Source organism: Lissotriton vulgaris, chromosome 5 (assembly GCF_964263255.1).
Source record: "Lissotriton vulgaris chromosome 5, aLisVul1.2, whole genome shotgun sequence".
NCBI classification, from domain to species: Eukaryota; Metazoa; Chordata; class Amphibia; order Caudata; family Salamandridae; genus Lissotriton; species Lissotriton vulgaris.
The window spans coordinates 399970809-399990816 of record NC_141693.1 but is presented as its reverse complement, the minus strand read 5'-3'; the positions used below and the strand labels follow the sequence as shown (position 1 = coordinate 399990816).

The window sequence follows — 20008 nt, the reverse complement described above, 5'->3', positions numbered from 1 at the left end:
TTGATTTAGCCCTTCCAACACTGCTGCCTCATCAAAGTTAGAACCATGTACTGAGCACAGAGTACATTTAACACCCCCTATTGTGCATTCAATGATAGCCCAGTGACCTTGTTTGTCCGCCAGAGCTCTTTCCGCCAACTGTTTACTATGTTTGGCTAATACAGCTACCCCTCGGTTTGTTGTAGATTGTTGTGTTCATATCAGTACCGAGTAGCCAAGTTCAGCTAGAATCTTCAGTTTACACCACGGTATGTGGGTTTCCTGTACACAGACCAAATCTGGTTCGATCACCTGTAGTTCGCCGCCACACGTTGTCTCTTCCCACCGTTATTCAGCCCACATACACTAAAGGAACAGATACGCAGTCCAGACTTCCTATCCCCCATTACATATCACTGTTTCTATCCAGTCTATAACCATATAATAGAGTTGCATGTACCTTTTTCCTTCAATTCTCAAAATGTCATGGATTGTTTTATCATGCGCCCCCCCACCCCCACCCTACCCCCAGTGCTCCCCCACCCTCCCCTAGTGACCTACCCATACCACCCTAACCCCCATCACTGGGCCTCCACCGAGGCCCTGTACCTCCTCCACCCTTACCCTGAAAAGAGGCTTTGGGACCAATGGTCCCTGAGATGGAACAAGCTCCTGCCGCCCGGATTACCCCCTCCTGTACGATTACTCATTACTATTTAGTGCAATATCCCCCGTCAAGCAAATAAAAAAAATGGAGGGAGAAGACACCCGAAGAAAAACCGGACTTGCTCATTAAATATGACTTTCAGTTTACCAGGGTTCAGCAAGTAGGCTTGAGCCCCCTTGCCTTGGAAGGGGGAGATAAGTTGCTGTAGCTGCCATCTTTTTCCATCATCTGGGGACAATAATCAGGTCTTACAAAGAACTCCACCCCTTTCCCCATTTTCTTTCGATCTGGACGTGCGAGGTTGTAGACTGATTCTTGAGCTAAAAAGTTATTGATTGAGATTAGAATTGCTCTAGGACTAGGAGCGGTTTGTCCTGGTCTTACACGTTGTATAAACGGAAATCTGTGCACTATCTGAATCTCCTGGTTCCAATCCCACTGCGACAGTCCTGGGAAAGCCTCCGAAAAAAGATCAATGATACATTTTCGAGCATACAAGCCCTCTGTGCCTTCTAGAATCTCCAGAACTCTCAGGTTGTTTCGGCGCAGACGATTTTCCAGGTCCGTCAGCTTCCATTGTGTGTCATCTTTTGATGAGCGCCGTGCTTCTGTCACTGCCTTTTGAGCTGCCAGTTCATCCTCCAGATTAGAAATCCATGTTTCTGCCTCGTTGAATCTTTCTACAAATTCTATACATGATTTTGAAATTCGCTGAACAGAGTTCTGGAGTTTCCGACAAGCCCCCTGAGTGAGCTGACTCTCCGTACACGTCTCCTCTCTATGGGCCATTATGCTCTGGTATATGACTGCCAGTGAGATGTCCTCTCATTTCTTCCATGCACTTTCGCTTGGTTGATTAGAGGGGGTCACATTGCTTCCCCCTGATTCAGCTATAATGGAATAGTCCCATAGCATGGCCTCAGTGGTTCCAGTAGTCTTAAGGTTTTTGCCCAATTTGCATCTTTTGCAAATTCGTGGGCTATTTTCTGGTGTGCCTGGTGTATCAGTACCCAGATCTTCCGGATTGGAGCTGCTTATCTCACTGTGGCCGTTGTCTGGGATCCTCCCCTACGGGTAGATCGAGTGAAGAATTATATTGATCGGAAAGGGAGAAGAAGTTGTCCCCTGAGTCAATTACTTTAACCAATATCTGCGTGGTGTCATCATCTTTTAAACTTATATTATCAGCATTGGAGGGTTCGCCCCTCTGCCCCTCAATTATGCTGGTCTTACCCGGGGCATTTTTGCCAAGGCCATCTGGTGCAGTTTGTGTGATCAGGGGATCTCCCACATCGGAGGTGGTGCAATCCCCCCTCCCTCCCTTTATCCATTTTTGAACCCCCTTTCATCCCTCCTTCACACTGAGTAATAATTTTACTAGGTCTGCCACCACTTTAACAAACCCCATCCACATCAGCACCCCTCTGTTCTAAACCGGTATTCAAAGGCTTGCCAGCTTTATCAGTCTGTCCATTGGGATCCTTGGCAGGGCATACATGTGGGGGACAGCTGCTTTTTCGATTTCCCAAGGAAAAACAAAGATGGCACTGTACGCTTACAGCCAGACTCTCCACGTGTGTTCTCTCGCCTTTCACCTGCCAGTTCTCCTACACCGCCGTTTTTACCTTCACGGATTGAGCTACCACCAGCTGCTCTTCCGGCTTCCATCGTACATGCTTCGGAGGCATTAACACCTGGGGCGCCACCAGATCGGCCTCGCCCCCGTTCCTTGATCGTGCACGCGCCGCAGGCCTCACTCTGACCTTGAAGAATACCACACCAACTCTAGGAGCTGCAGCACAGAGACCCAAGATGCCGCCGAAACACACCAAACACACCAGAGCATGCCAATCCACAGAAAGGTTTGCACTTCATTTTACTTTCTTTTTATTTTCTCCTAGGGCATTTTCATTCCGCAGAGTTTTCCATAGCCGAATATGGAGAGAGGGGTCCAGGATCTGGGAGCTCAAGATTACGCGACCGTCCGCACGATCGTCACCTTGCCTCTCCGGTTCCGTATTCTAATGCTGCTCTTGCATGCCATTAGTTTTTGCCGCTGCCTCAGATTTACACATCCTTGTAAATCTGGGGCAGCTTCAAAAAGCAATGGGTGTTGTGGTGCTAAGCCCACTGCAACAACTATTGCATGCCCCTAGGTGATGCTTGCAACTGGGCTGTATTTACAAGGCGGCGTTAGCCACAAAAAGTGGCTGAACACTGCTTTGTAAATATGTAGCATGGCATAGCACCACCAGAACGTCTCTAAAAGTAATGTTCTGGTGGCGCTATCCTCTTGGAAATATACCCCTTTGTTCGCATTTCTTTAGTTGCAGCCCATTTAAAGCTCTTTGAGGTAAGGAGGCAGGTGGACCTTGTAGTCAAACTTCCATCAAAGGTCTCTTCCTGGCCATAAACTATATTTGGTTCCCCCTTTCACCGCATCCCTGAAGATGCAGATGGAGGAATGAGTAGGAATGTATGGCATATATAAGTATGGCGAAAGCAAGTTTTACAATTGAATGCACACAGATAGGATACTAACAGGATACATGTGGGGTCCTGACGAAAGCCAACTAACCCGGTGACACATTGGTGTAATGGCTGAAACATGTTGATCCAAGGATACAGAGGATACTAATGTTCTTGCATCCCCAGCTGTTTTTAACTCAGTTAGGATGCCGTTTGAAAATCAAATTAACCCTCAGGACACCCTAGACTATTTTAAATCTACGATCCCACCCAATAACCAAAGAGCACTCTTGGCTACCAAGGTGGAGCCTGTCCAGTAGGACACTAGGTATTTGGACTAGGACCCTACGATGAAGCATGCCACTTGGAATCCTAATGGGTGAGAGTCCTTTTTACACCATATGGGGATTCCCTTGGGGAGGTACTGAGAGATAGGCTAAGTACAGTAGGGATTTCATCCAATGAAACACCATTAGGCACTGTTGCAGCTCTATCTTAAAGTGTGTTTCCCTCTTTGTTATAATATTCTTAATTTTAATCTATGAGATAACAACTGTAAAATTGTACATGAACACTCAGCCACTCAGAACATATTAAATGTAAAAAGCCATGCTAAACATGCAATAAGTGGAAAACCACACATTTACCACATTGTATTATAAAAACATCTGGTGGGTAGTAATCCCACTTTGCTCTGTCTCTTACCACCAATAGATAGTCAGTATTAATTCTGGATATTTAAGTATGGAAGGGCATTCTATGAGCCATTCTCCTTTTAAATCTAAATTCTGAGCAATAGCACAAACACTGGATGAACACTTGCGTTATTGGAATATCACCAGTCAGACTGTCAATATGTCTGTAAATGAGGGCCTTGGCATTCTGTACGCCAACTGGGGAGTGAGTGACACTGTGCAACATTTCCTAATCTTCTTTAAACTTCTGGAATTCATCTTTACAGGTGGCGACAAGGCCTTTGTCATTTTTGGACATTCATTTCCCACCAAAGTCATTCCTGGACATTCATCTCCCACCAATTACGTCTTTAACATGAACCATTGTATTGTATTGTAATTCGATTTATACATAGCTTACTACCTTCGAAGAGGCATTGACACATTTGACATCAAGCAGCGCGTTAGTGGATAGGCCGGTGATAATGGTTATTGTCGGTTATTGGGATTAGTTTTAGGCACTCAATAAACTATTCCATGCATTCACTCCAGTTTTTTTTATGGTAGATGAAAGTAATACAAAGTAGGTGTGGTCATTGTTGGAAAAAAGGGGACGTGTGTTAATGCAGATTTTTGGTGGGATTAATAAATAAACTAGAGGAGATTAGGCAGAGTTAGGTTTCCCAAATATCACTTTCCAAAAAAGGAGAGGTTGTGATCTTGGAATGAGTTTTGGGCAATATGCAGAAATATATTAATAAAGATATGTGTGTGATTTAGAGAAGGTTGTGGTCAGAGAGAAGAGTTATGCAGAGGATGTAAAGGAAGAAGAAGAGAGACAAAAAGGAGAAGGAACCACCAAACGTTTTAAATAAAGATCGGTTTTTAATGCTGGGTTTTAGAACTAGGACGTTTTTTCAGATAGCATGCAATTTGAGGATGCAAAACAAGTGAATATAGTGCTATATTTGGTACTTTACTTTGATAGGTCCTAGAGTAAGTCAAACAGTCTGTTTACTGCTAGGTTACCACTGGACCACTGCTGCATCAAGGAGAGCTGATCAACTCAGGGGACAGAAGCATGAATGAATGTCTGGATGCAAACCTTGAAATGAGATTCTGAAAATACTGGAGTGAATGTCTTCTGGTGTTTATCATCAAGTTGCGGTTACAGTATTAATTACCAAGCACAGTGTTATCTGTTTAGGAACCTTGTGGTTTGACATGGCACAAGATGGAGGGTGAGGCCTGCTTTCCCAGCCAACTATCTATTGAGTCTTCTGTATAAATGATTTAGGCAGATAGTGTTTTCCAGCTCCATCTTAACTTGGAAGTGCCAAAGTATGGCAACTGTAATACCTGGAAGGTGTTTAAACACAGTAGGCTAGCTAAATTGCAATAGTGTGTAAGATAGCCATAAAGAAAATGAGTGACCTCTTGGAAAAGTGCACCAAGGCCTGACGTGGGACTGTTGATGTCATTAGAGGAGATGTAAGGTCAGTGGTGGAGTCTTTATTGGATTAGAGAGAGAAGAATGTTCATTGTCATGGGTTTTTCTTCTCTGTGCCAGTCTCTATTGTCTGCTCTTTATAGTAAGATATTGTACAACAATATAGTGAGCGGTTGAGTTTTGGCAGCAATACTTGTATAGAATTCCAAAAGAGCCGCAGTTTATGATGTATCAGGGATACTGACACTCCCCATGCAGGGAAACACCATTGAATGAATGAACACCTGTGCAGTCTGAGATAAGTGCATATGAAAAACATGTCCGCCTCTTCTCTGCAGAAGAGGTTTGGTTGAAACCATCTGCAGATTGATTTAGTTAAAGAGGGATTCCCAACGATTGATTTGTAGATGTGGCATTGAAGTTATGGAGTTTCTCTTTCTATTCCACTCTGTGGGTGGTAAACTGTAGGTGGACTGTCCTATATGGAATAACGTTGGCTTCTTGACAGGGTGACTGCTGGGAATGACTGGTGGGGATCAGTGAGTCAGGTAATGCTGTGCCTTACATGACTGGCCCTGGGTAAGTGCTACTGGCCCTTCAGAGGTACTCTGTGAAACATTTTTATGCTTTTTCCTCAGCCAATCCAACATGTAAAAGGGCATTACTGAATGTCATCCCATTTTCTTTCCTATGCAGACTCTGCAAGTGCAATCTGACCCATTGCCAGTGCCCGACTGGAAGAATGCAACCCCAGGACACAGCTGGCGTGCAATACAGCAGGTGGAACGACAGCAGCCAGGATGAGGTCAGCGTAAGGACAACGCCTGCTGCAGCATCCAAGTGGAACAGGTAAGTTTAAGGAAAACTCACTTGTAGTTTGACTATCGATGCCATGCTGGATCCTCTCATAGCCATCTATAATGAACTTCCTGATAGGCACTGTCGTAGACTTCGGCAAGTCAAAAGAAGGAGTTGTGGCCTAGAGCTTAAAGTGAAACCAGGAAATGTGGGACCATATTTTACAATTTGCCATAAAAGCCCAATTGGCATTTGCACCCACTCTTGAGATCCTGGGGCTAGCTGGTGTCTAGGCAGTACCTCCTCAGTGGAACCCAGCGGTTGGGCACAATGAAAGGAATAGTGGCTCTTGTTTAGCTAAGGAATGGCCACATGTAAAAGACCTAGAGCCAGATGTAGGTAAATCCGATTTACCGACTTTTAAATACCGAGTCATACCGATTCGGTATTTAAAAGTCGGTAAATTGGAAGGAGGCAGATGTAGGTAAAAAATTACCGAATCTGTAAGAGTCGGTATTTACCGATTCTGTAAATACCGAATATGTATTTCCCATTGATTCCGATGGGCCTTGAAGCCCATAGGAATCAATGGGAAATACAGATTCGGTATTTACAGAATCGGTAAATACCGAATCCTGCAAGGGTGCAGGGGGTGTCACTTTGACACCCTCTAGCACCCCAATTCTGGACTTGTGTGCAATGTGGCACACAGACATGCCCTAAGGGCATGTCTGTGTGTCACATTGCACAGGTGTGCATGCACAGATATGCATGCACACCTGAATTCGGTATTTTACCACCCAATAGGATTGGGTGGTAAAATACCGATTTTTAAGGGCCTGTGGCACTCTTAGGAGTGCCACCTACATGTGGTTTTTCCGATTCGGTAAATATACCGATTCAGTATTTTACCGATTATGTAAATTTACCGATTCGGTAACTTTACAGAATCGGTAAAATATAGGCTCCCTACATCTGGAAACCCTAATACCGGTCGGTAACGGCCGAATTCGGCCGTTACCGACCGGTATTAGGGCTCCTACATCTGGCCCCTAATGTCTTTATTCATCGAGCTTTTCCCTATTACTGAAGCATATACTCAAAATGAACCAGGTTGTGCACACAAACTGTGTAGCTTACAAATTAGTATGTCCCAGTGGCACCCTCTGGAAAATGGGCATAGAGACAGCCTCTAGGAACCCCTTCCATACAGGGAAAGTGTAGTCACAGACTGCATTCTATTAGGTGCTCTCTGCATACAAACAATGAGTAATGCTTAAACTGCTAATCCATATAACATTTGTATGAAAGTGGAATAATATATGTTATGGCTGGGTAGCCTTACCATGTAATATTATAACAGTACCCCAAAGATGGTCCTTGGATTCACACTAATAACGCCTTAGCTTAGACCTGGTAGAGTGGCAAAGAGCAGTCAGGCTTTACTAGAGGAACATGCGTTAAGCATTTCAGAGTACCAACATGGACGATAAGTAATTGGCACAACTCGAGAGAAATCTGTCACCAATTTATAAAAATAACCTATATTTTAACCTTAATTTAGACACCAAAAATATGGAATAGCATACATGTAACCAATCTTATAGATTTTTGAAGCAATACTAAATCAACGCAGTAAAATGCATGGAAAAGATAATATTGCGGTCAATGGCAAAAACCACTAGTGACAATCGGTCACTTGCAGGTCGAGTTACGTGGAACTCTTACAGGGTTATGGTCATTTGGGCCCTAGGACCAGGCCACAACAGTCCAATCAATTTTACCTAGCCCATTGGGACTGGATGCAGAATTGTTCTGGCTGACCTTGGTGCTGAACGGGCCCTGTTGGTGCTCATTTTACCGCTTACACAGTGTTGCGAGAAACAGGATGCAAAAACAAAACAGATACTTAGTTGCTGACGTCAGATGATGGATGCATGGTGTTCCCTGTAGATGCAGCGTTGAGTTTGGGGGTTGGTTACTGGATTGGTGACCAACAAGCCTTGGGGCAGCTGTCAGTACAGCAAAAAGGTACTGGAACTTCACTGGGGCCACTGGAGTGACATAGCAGCCTGAAGCTTTGTGGCAGGTGAGACTACAACTCCCACAATGGACTGGACCCTCTTGATGTGGGCGATCCCACGGAGGGCCCGATAGACAGTGATTCTTTGGATCTGGTGAGTGTTTTTACCTGCCGCTTGTATGGGACTAGAGCCACTAGTCCAGAGGAGTCTGAGGGTGCTTCTGGCTTCCACAGGAGTCCCTCTGTTTGGGAGTGCTGAGATTTAGCCAAGGACGAGGGTCATTCGTTCAGTCCCAAGTCTGTTTCCACAGGGACAGAATATCTCTTTTTTGCTTTGTGCTGTGGGCAAAGTCTTGTTGTCGGCGACATGGGTCTCCTCTTGGTCCTTCCTTGATGCAAGTTATTTAGATCTTTGGTTTTGCTGTTGGGGTCCCTTAAATCCTAGATTTAGGGGAGTTAGAGGTGTGGGGGCTGTAGCCAATGGGCAGCTAGTCCCTGCAGCTAGTCTGCCCCTAGGATGACCATATCTGGGGTTGTAGGCAACTTTCCGACCCAGAACCCTCTATTCCTCATCTCCCAAACATGGCCGAAATCAAATTGTGGTATGCAGACCAGGCTGCTCACACTGGAGGTGTGGCCAGCTTTCTGGTGGTGTACACGTTCCAGCATAGCTATTTTTCTGCCTGCCTGACTGCAATTATGCCTGGGGCAGAGGTAGGGCTGTCTTATCCACCGGGGATGAGCCCTGATGTATATCAGAGGCGGTGCAGCCTTTGAGGCTCACCACCAAGATGGACAATTCACCAGCTTGCTTAGTAGAAGGGAGTGTGTCCTCCTTCCTGCCCAATTCTTTGTTTCTGACTCCTGGGAGTGATCACACTGTCTGGAAGGAGGTCAAAATCTTGTCTTAGTGGCAACAGGCTTGGGAAAACCTGGGCTGGTCATCCAGAACACAGTGAAGGTGGGGAACCAGGTGGGCAACCTCTAGGTCTCAACCTAGGTGCATGCCACATCACCCAGGGCAGGAGATACCTATCAGGGTTGAGAAGGCACATTGGTTGATGCCAAACATTACATATTTTAGTGGTACCATAATGGAGCTGCCAATCTTGAGTGTGTCCAGTTGGCAGCCCATTTCATCCAATGGACCTCTAACAATTATGGTAGTTTAAAATGGGGAATGCCACTTTAGGGACATATTGGCTTGGACGTATATGTCATCACCTTTAATGTACTGCACCCTGCCTCCTGGGCTGAGAAGGCCTACCTTACGAGTGTCTGACATATAATATAGGCAGTGCATTTGACTGTGCCACACATGATGACCCATGACATGTAGTTTGCTAGGGTCATCCAGCGTGGCACAAAACTGTGCTCCAGCCATGGGGACACCTTTATCACATATTCCCTGGGTACCCCTGGTACCATATAGTAGGGACTTATAAGGGGGTAAAGTATTTGCCAATTTGGGATAACAGTTTTGGGAGAGAGCACTGGCACTGGGGTCTGTGCAGCAGACTCCAGTGCGCTATCAGAGCCATAACATAAGCATTTGGAGCAAATAGTGGGGGGTGACCATACAAAAATGGGCACTTTCCTACAACATACAACCCAAGTAGGCATCAGGTAAACCAAGTATGGGTGTATGTAATGCTAATCATTACTGTGTGATTATTTATAATCCAGTCACTAGCTTCTAACTCTGGTTTCGTCTAATCTCCTTATTTAACTAAATTGTGAGATCCAGAGCCGATCACTTTATCCTTCTTTGTCTTAGTTTGGGAGCTGTTCACAGTGGTAAATTCAGTTTACAAAAGGACAGAATGTAACTTTTCTATTGCCTGCCAACAATTCACAAAGGAATTCTTGGTGAGTGTAAGCCCTTTTATGTGTGTTGGGAGCTCTACCATGAGCACAGAATTCTCCTCACCCATAAACTTTATTCAGAAAGTAGGAAACTGGGCATTCAAAGGCTAGGTTTGCCTTGGAAGTTTGTGAACGCCCACAATCTATGTTGTTTTCGCTGCTTTCACAAATTCCTCTCACACCCCTTTCCACTGTGGTAACAGTAGGATTTTTTCCAGGCAAGGTTGGACAGGGAAAGAGTCAACCCTATATTTGGTGGGGATGATGGGGAAACGCTTCCTCAATGGGTAAATAGTCTATCCCCAAGGACAAAAAATGTTTGCTTTTCCACAGGAAATTCAATTACACCTTCCCTCTGTGTAGAGTTATCAGTTTTTCCAAACCCCATACAGGGAGACTATGTCTCTGATTGACAAGAGTGTGCCCAGAAACCTGCACTTGGGCAATGAATGTGTGTGAATAGTGTTAAGTTTGAGATGTCTGCCCACACTTTTCGGACTTTATTTGTGAATAGGGCCCAGAGTAGTTAGCACTGTTTGGCAAAAAGGGAACTTTACTTTGCTAGGCACTAGACGAAAAGTGAGGTGCCTGATATCTATATGTGCACAGTGTTTAGCCAGCTACACTGGCTGCACAAATATATCTAAAATGTAGACATAATCTATACTTTTAATGATTACATGGACATTCTAATCTACTCAGATAAACACATGTTTTTGGGTGCTGTTGCTTCTTATCATTAATTGCCACCCTATGCTACATCCGTTCACAGAATAGAAGTAATACTTCCATTCTGAGGAAGGGCCAGACAAGTGTATTTTGAATTATGGTGAAAGAATTTCCATTCACACGTGTAATCAAATTAGGTTCTTCAACACACTTGCCGTGTAAAATGTTGTTTTGAGTTCTTCAACATGGTGGCAGATGGGAGAAGACCTAGGGAGCATTTCCTGCTTATATAGGGAATGCTACATTTACCTTTTAGTAAAAGTATGCAACAATTTATATGCGTGTCAGAGTTAACTCCGTCAAACATGGTGACCAATCAGTCCCACTAGAGTGAGTGGCCATCCACCAGTATTCCTGGGGCATTTCTCTCTGCATATTGACAGACCAATGGCCCAATGGTGGACTATTAGTGCATTAACTCTCTAGACTCTCTGCAGGGTGGCAAAGCTTCCAGTGGCGTGAAGAAGCTATCTCCCATTTTTTGCCACATTCCTGTTAGTGCCCTCTAAATTAAACTGTTAACTTGTTTCACTGGCATCTGATTAACCACATTATCTTAACCTTGCTAGTGGATCAAGCTCAAGCTTTATAAAAAAACAAATCAAATCCTGATTGACAACGCTCAATTTGAAAATATGTCTTCCGCCCCAATCAACTGCCACATATTCAAGAACAACACCGCTGACTCTTACCCATCACTTCCGACGCCAATTGCAATCAATCTCCATCTGGATGGCAGTGACTTCAGTGGCGGCTGGTGATATTGGAAAGTGGTGAGGCATAAAAGTTTGGTATGACTTTTATGTAGTGAGTGACTCGGGCAAGCTTAATGGACAAACGTGAGGTACAGGCTGGTTCCTCCACCAGACGAATTAAAAAAAAAAGATCTGAGCGTCTTCAACCACCTCTCTTTCCTCTTCAGCACCCTCTTTTCACTCTTCCCCGAATGCACTTCCTGCAATCTCCCTCACTTCACCCCTTCCAAACATACATGCACTCACTCATATTTAAGCAATTTATTTTACTTTTGCCCTGTAAATATTTTGCCATCTGTGCACCCCCTTCACACAAAGTTTCACAAAATTGAAATTACAACTGGAATACATGATCATTGTTCTGTGTGCTCTGCAGATAGGCCATCCCACTGACAGGCACTTCCTTTGGCTTCAGGGTCAGCGTCAGAGCTCTCAGTCCAAACCGCTCAAAAACACCTGCACAGCTCAAAGTATGCATGCACTGAAAAAAATACAGAAAGAAACACAACACGATTAAATAGTTAACTCTTGAGGGAGGCAAGATAAAGTAAAACTTGAAATAAGAGAGAAGCTAAATTGCTGACATGCATTGCTTTAATGTTTTTAACTCGCCTTGTTCATGAATCAATCCATGTTATTGGCATTAATGTTGATAAGGGCATGAAGATCAGGCCAGTTTTAATGTCATACAGCAGATTACTGTCCATTGTAAGCACATATCTCATCTTTGCCCTTGACTCGGATATTTGTATCAACTTCACAAGGGAGCAAGAACACTGGCCTGCTCGTCTTTTGCATCCATTTTACGGGGAAACAAATGCTGCAGCTCGAATTCTAACGGAGCTAGCGTTGTACAGCCAGTGCCTGGGATGTCTCAGTTGGGGAAGTTAGCATGGAGAGGGGTCTTAGAAAAAAATACATAATAGAAGATTAGCACTCAAACACTTTCCATTACCGAGGACAAAGCACTAAAACACACGTACACTGGTGCTTGCATCAACTCTTACATGTGAGGAATGGGAAAGGGTGGGATCTATGCCTACGAATCAGGACGGTTGATCTCACGCAGGTAGAGAGACTCCAGCGCCCCAAACCATGTTGCTGACAGCGTCACTGGCCCATAGAAAATACTGCCATAGACTACATTGGCAATGATTTATTATGAAGGGCTTTAGAACAGTAAGCCCTGCTTCATGCGTCCCAGTTCAGAAAGTAGATTTACTGCCTGACTTCTGTCTCCTGATTCACGGCGAGGCGGGGCAGGCAGCCTGGGATACACAGCCCAGATTTAAATACATCTATTTGTTTAGAGATGGAGTTGTATCTCTAATTAAATTAATCTATTTAATATTTGTACAGTAATGTGAAGGAAATAATTTCAGGGGGCACAGCCCAGAGCCTTAATGGAGAATTTGCCTCTGAGTGACTTTATTCTACCCCCAGCTTTAAAACTGTTGACCTTCCAATGGCAGTGAGAGCAGATGTTTGGTGTTGTGAGCTCATTACGCCCAACAGAGAGAGATAATGTTTGAAAGTGCATGTTTTGATGTGGGGGATCATGCTGAAAGGTAAGAAAGCATCTTGATGAATATATTTCCCATCACCTTATGCAAGGAATGTTTTCTCCTGATCTTAACAATGTGTATTTGGTGATTAATCTTTGTCTTTATTGCTTTTTTATTCATATGCTAGAGCAGTTCTACTTGCTTACCAGTACATAGCAGATCATAATGTGCAAAAAGATGTCAAGAGCTGTGGAGATAGACTTATTGAGTGGCTCACTGTGTTGCCAAAGCTTCAGGGTGAAGGAGTTGCTTTTCATGCCATGACCGGAATAAGTATTTCTTCTATAATGCATTTATTTGTATGGCGCACACCACAGACCTACGCATATCTAGGCGAGGATTATTAGAAATGGTCTTTATTTAAAAAGATGGGATTCTCGCTTAAATAAAGTGAAATTCTGAAGCTTGTGGCAATAAATTGAAACCCTGTGGTTTTACAAATGGGGTGGGGCACTCTTACAAGAGGTAACTGACCAGACTGAAGTGGCCAAATGGAATAGTGGTGGAGGTCTTCCTAGAAAGGTCTTGTGGTGTTACTTCATGAAGGCTCTTATGGACAAAGATAGTTCACATCTTTAAGATGCTCATGCAAGATCTGCTGTGATCAGGGATGCAGCTGGTGATAGAGTCTAACTGCTCTCTATTGGAGGACTTCCTCCTAGGCTGCTTCTTCTGAATTGTTGGTTGATGGTCTAGCTCCTACCCTCTTGGCACTGGAGAAAGGCAAACTGATGGGGCCCGTCTGCAAATGTGCTGAGGGGCCCCTGAGACTCCTATATGTCCCTGGTATTCGTGATCCTGAGTGTGAATGCGGGCGCCTTGGAGAGTGGGTGTCCTCTACACCGCTGGGGCGGCTGGGGCTTTCGCTACAACCCTGCCTATTAGGCATGTAGAGGGACTAGCTTGTTATATACAGCCTGATTCATCAAGCTGAATTGCGCACGCAAAGGGCCAGATTCTGAGAATCTGGCCCTTTGCGAGTGCGATTTTTGCATTTGGGATTCATCATCCCAAATGCAAAAATCAGTAATAGCGATTTCGCTATTTTGCGAGGAATTACATTTAAGGAATCTCTATTTGAGATTCCTTAAATGCAATTCATCATCCATTTTTAAATACCGAATTCGCAATTTCGGCCCGCTATTTACCGCGAGGTCAAACCTCGTGGTAAATAGCGAAAACTTAGAAAAATGCTTTTAAAAGCATTTTTCTAAGTTGCATGTTGCACACACACATGTCCTTTGGACGGGTCGTTGATGAATCAGGCTGTTGGTCTCCCTTTTTACCATTGGCCAGCTGTGTGGTATTTGCTTATTGCATATTTCCTGCGACGTACTAATTCCCTATTTATGCCCCCATCATTATTGTGTTTTATAGTGTTTCTACAGTGCAGATGATTTGAAGTAAATGTCCGTGCGCTGACCAATGAAAACATCAAATGTAAGATACTCACATATTTTTTTCTTACATTTTTTTCTCAGACTCTACAACCTGCTGTGCACCGGGAAGTGTGGCATTGCTGTGAAAGTGATAGGTGGCATGGCACTGTTTTGGATAATTTTCATCATCGGCTACCTTACTGGTTACTACGTTCACAAGTGCAAGTAGGATAACGGAAAAGATAGATGCCATCAGACAGTATCAATGTGCCAAGCGAAACGTCATTGGTTTTGCAGCAGAGTCGCCGCTCACTGGTCAACAGAGACATTTCACAAACATTAATGATTGTACCTAAGGCTTGAAATGCACTCAAATGGATTTGCCACTAAAAGGACCAATCCGATCTGCACATTTCTTATTTTTCCACCTTATTAAAAGCATATGATTTTTGAACGATTTTGAGAGATTTATAACATAGGCTGAAAATGTCACTAACCTCAGGTATATTATTCAGAATTTTTAGTTGGAAGGAATGTGGCTAAAAAGTGAGCATTCCTCGGGGGCAATATTCCTATCCACATCATCTTGTGCTGCGTTTCTTGGAAATGCCATGAAAATGGGTTAAGGAACTGGTAGGGTGTAGATGAGTAAAGGGAATGTATAACAGAGCTGATTGTGTTCCACATTTAATTTTACTGTTGATATAAGTTGCCCAATGATAAGATTTTTTTTTTGGTTTGGTCATAAAAATGTCCCTTTTCTCTCCCTGTCCCCAGACTTGCTGCCATTTTCTGAAGGAGGGCCTAGAAAATAGGATGGGCCATGAGTTAAGCTTCCTTCTTGTGTATAAACAGTGATGTCCGACATCTTAATACAAGTCCTTGCATGGCCTAAGAAAATGTGTAGCCATGCAGTGCAAAACGAAACACACAAATATTACAGGATATTACAAGTGACAACATTTTAAGTCAGTGCTGGCTATTCACCAGACTGTACATCAAATGGATCTCTTCCATTCAGGAACAGAGGAGATAGAAACAGGCAGGCAGGATGGAATTGACTAATTTCCAACAAATATATCCTGCAGGTGTGCACTCTTGGTGAGCCATGGTGAGTGAGGAGTGTAAGTGGGATACGCGCAGTTTTACTCGGCGAGGAGGCATACACAATTCAGGGAGGGGGAATGTTTAGGGAGATTCAATGCGTGCATGTGTTGCTTAGAATGTAGTATAATGTATGGAGGATTAATTAAAACAAAGAATCTGTAGCACGTCTCTGCAATCTTATGTGGACCCTTACAAGACCTGGTCACTTCTGCAGGAGAAAGGTCACACGTTGTTTCTATCGAGGTGTGAGCTTGTTAGGCGATTCAGTGAAAAATGGCAGAAGGTAACAGAGCCAGCCTATCTTAATTTCAGTGTGAAATGCACCTTTTTCCAGCTTTGTTGTTGATGTCAGCACTGTTGAAGATGATCCTGCCTTCTGATATTGCTGGAACTCTCAGCTGCCTTCGACACAGTCATCCATGCCACCCTTATACACACCTAGGTTCGAATGGGATACACCAGCAATATCGTTCACAGGTTCTCCTCCTACTTTTTCAACTGACACCAGTTTGTTCATATGGATGCCTCCAGGTTACAAAAGATCCCTATCACCTGCAGAGTACCACAGGGTTCCATACTGTCTCTTGTCATCTTCAAGCCAGATGTGGAGCCTCTTGGTACTCTACTCCTGGATACCAGGATCAAGATGCACCAATACATCAATGACAGACAACTCTACTTGAAAGTCTCCGCTGCTTCAGACATCGAATCCTCAAACACTGCTTGCACATTATCCAGACCTGGATGTCCACCAACTACCTGAAGCCCAACCTAACCTACTCCTGTTATTTGCCAAGAACAATCAAAAAGATACAGTGCAAATCTGGCTCAATGACAGGAACTTTGACAGCGTTGAATCCCAACGTTCACCGAATGCCAAGTTACTTGTATTAATGCTGGACACCAACCTCATTCTCAAAGAACACAGTGCAAAAAAAATTACCCGGTACAAACTCTCTCTTCTAAAGAAAGGCAAATAATTTCTACCAAAAAACGACTTCAGAAATGCTGCTCAAGCCCTCATACTCCTGCACCTGGATGATGGGAATGCCCTACTCCAGGGGCTCCCAGACTCCACACTTGCACCTCTTATGGGCAATCTGTATACTTCAGCAGACCTCATTCTGGGCCTGAAGAAATATGATCACATCATGATGGAACTCCACGGGCTCCCTTTGCTGGCCTGCATTATCCTCAAAACCAGCGGTATCATTTACAAAGCTATTACATCCAGCACTCCCGTATATCTTGCAGACAAACTATCCATCTCTTCGGATTTCGGCAAACCCGTTGCCAAGACACCATCAGACCGCAGACTAAGAAATGCAAAAAAGAAAAAGCAAAGCCGCAAACTTTTTCCAACGATGCACCCAGGTTCTGTAACAATTTGCCCATATCCATCAGGACCGCCCCCATAGCTCTCCAATTTAGGAAAGAGTTAATCTCACTTCTTTATGGAACATTACATCATAATACATTAACCATCCTCAACCCAGCTCCAACTCCACTTACTCCGTGACATTGTTCCTGTCTTTGACCATGTTCAGTTCTTCTCTAACTTTGGGCATGGTTTACGCTATAGCATGCTACCCAGCATAATTTGCTTAAACACCTATATAGGTGTAGTAAGCTCTTTACATATGCATTTACAATACAGTTTGTCACTCTCCCTCTTTAACCCCTTCGATGCTTGTGACGGAACCATTCCGTCATCAGTCACGGCTGAGCTGTGCTGATGACGGAATGGTTCCATCACGACCACACCCATTATCATAGGGGCCCAGCACAGGAGGAGATTTCAATCAGCAGCCAAGGTGTTAATTCTAGTACTTTACCAGTTTTACTCACCTGTTTGCTCTCTCATTGCAGATTACTTTAACTTTTACCTTTGTTTTTCATATTTAAACTTCCACAAACTCAAAGAAAGCATGCCTTGGCTTTCCCAAATTCTGGCATTAATGCTCAGTCATTTCTCTCTTCAACATTTTGAAATCATTGGGTTGGATAAGATCAGCCCCCACAAAGCGAGTGAGAGTAACAAGCAGGTATTGTGTGTAATTGTGTGAATGGTAAGTTAAGTTAAATGTGAAATCTTCAGTCCTGGTTATTAAACTCACATGACTTGAAAATGTGGTACTTGTAGTCCTGTATTTATAAGGGTTAGAAAATCTCAAAGTACCAAAATGCAAAGTAGCGTACACTAAAAACCAGAACTACTGAAAAGTGTTACACCAATTATAGAACAGCTTGAAATCTTGGTAAGGGGAACTAGTACTCACAGGGCAAAATTAATTTCAATATATTGTTACTCTAGAACACCAGTTTCATGAAAGTTTGTGGAGAATAACACATGTCTAGTTCCAAAATGAATAGAAACATAGCACCACACAAATTCCTTATTTGAGCTTCTTCTGAGCTATTTTTCCTACATGGCCACACTTGTTCAAGAATGAAAACAAAGTGTCAAAGGCTACAGATGCTTCGCAGAGGCTGAACTGCTGCTAATCCCAAACTCCCACTCACTGGTGTTGCAGCGAATTTATCTACTAGACCAGCATGGGGGGGAAAGGGGAAGTGGAGTGAGAAAGAAGAGACACTCTGTTGCTGGCACCCCGGTCAGGTTCTGAAATCTTCTACTGCTTCTTCTGACGTCTTAAGGGGTGTCTAATGCACATAAAAGAGGGGTGGGGGTTTTGAGAACACTACACTCTAAATCATTTAACATTCAATATTCTACATAGCTCTTATCCTACCAGCTCACTGCAGAATCTTCGCCTCTCTTCTATATAGAGTAAGTAATGGAGTTTGGAGATTCTGTCTAAAGAGAAAAAACTACATTATTGACATTCTCCTAATCAACAGAGAGATTCTAGGAATGCTCAGTTCAGAATGGTCCTACCTGTTGAACCTCCAGTGAGAGCTTTCTATTGTCTGTACTAAGCATGGGCGGAAAATCCGTTTCGCTCGCGGATTTTGCGGATTTTCGGTAAATTCGCAATCCGCGAGATTCGCGAATCTCCCGCAAAATCCGCAAATCCGCGAGCAGCGGATTTTGCTCACACTGTTCGCACTGTTCGCGTGAGTTCGCGGCTTCCCAGTACAACTTCGCGCCCCGCGAATAAGTGCAAAATTGCAGAAATACGATCTTAGCAAAACTGAAACTACTTACCAGGTTCAAAAGTTCAGGCTCATCATTAGTAGCCATTTCCTGTAGTGCTTCCTGAGGGGCCCCTCCAGAGTTCAGTTGCCAGTTGCAACTATTATGTGACCCTGCTCTGAACCTCAGAATAGTTACACATATGCCACAAAGGTCCTGAATTACAGCTAAGGGAGACAAGCAGGAGCCAGGCTGGAAGTTCAAATCCATTAATCAGCCCCTAATTCATTATTGTCAGTTGGGGCAGGGCAGGTGTTGTAACTAATTTTGCAACAATGAAAGCACATAGCAAGTGCAAAAGATCACTAATCAGGAAGCACTAAGGAAGCAGGTGCCAGCTAAAAAAATATTCTGTGACACATTAATCAGACCCAAATTAATTCAGGTCACTTGAGGCAGGGAAGGTGTGCTTGCGTTGCCACAATAATGTACACTGACTGGACAACCAGAGGGTGCTGTGATGAAACAGAGGGTGGCATGGGTGGGCCAGAGGGTGGCATGAGTAGTCAGAGAGTGGCAGTGGTGACATAGAGTGGCAGTGATGAAGAAGAGTGTCCCAAACAGGCTGGACACGTAGAAACAACAAGTTCGCGAAACTTGCGACCCGACAGGTAAGTTCGCAATTTGCGACATTGTACAAAACCCTCGCGAACTGGCAGAAACCCGCGCAAACACACAAAAAAAAATCCGCAAATTCGCGAGAATTCGCGGATTTTGCGGATTGCGAGTTCGCAAATCCGCAAAATTCGCGAACGCGAGATTCGCAAAATTCGCCCATGCTTAGTCTGTACCTTTATAGGCTTTCAGTCTACTGGAATTATGTACAAGCTGTAAAGGCTCTGACCATCCGTAGCGCGCAAAAAGGAATAAGGAAGGTAAGAAGGGAAGGAAAAAACAAGGTAAAGCGCAATGAAGGGAGGTTTTGCCACAGCCAACAGTACCTTACAACGTCTCCAGGCAGCTTGTGCTGACGTTAATCACTGAGCTGACTCAAGTAAACCAGTTACTGCCACGGAGGTCTCCACACACTGCCTTCTAAGTCCGCTGCTATTTTGCAAAGTCGTGGGCTTAAGGCTTTGAGGCAGCAAGAGCAGCACTGCCACTGACTGAAGTCTCGCTACTGCTCGCTAGCTGCTCCTGCTGAAAGTCTCGGTGATGCTCGTCACAGAATTTCCGTTCTTACTGCTGCTCAGAACGGACCAGGAACTCTCTGACATCTCTCTCTTGAACTGCTAGATAGAAGAGGCTACTCTTACCTCCCGACTGACTGATACTCTAAGATTTCAGATTCTGTTTCCTCCCGCTATGAAAATAAGCGCGGAGGAACGGGAACAGGCTTCTCCTCAAGGAACGGTTCTAATTGAAGTGCGCAGCTCGCCTGGCTCGCCCC

General features: G+C 44.1%; 1 protein-coding gene across 1 annotated transcript in view; it reads left to right on the top strand.

The window, feature by feature from the left end:
- The window catches only part of SMIM1 (small integral membrane protein 1 (Vel blood group)), a 178020-nt gene extending 163212 nt beyond the window's left edge, over positions 1–14808 (top strand). Inside the window, exons 2-3 of the mRNA XM_086921742.1 lie at positions 5936–6088; positions 14457–14808. Of these exons, the coding sequence (XP_086777868.1) occupies positions 5982–6088; positions 14457–14583 (234 nt within the window). The 5' untranslated portion in view covers positions 5936–5981 and the 3' untranslated portion in view covers positions 14584–14808. The remainder of the gene's footprint in view (positions 1–5935; positions 6089–14456) is intronic.
- Positions 14809–20008: the final 5200 nt, after the last annotated feature.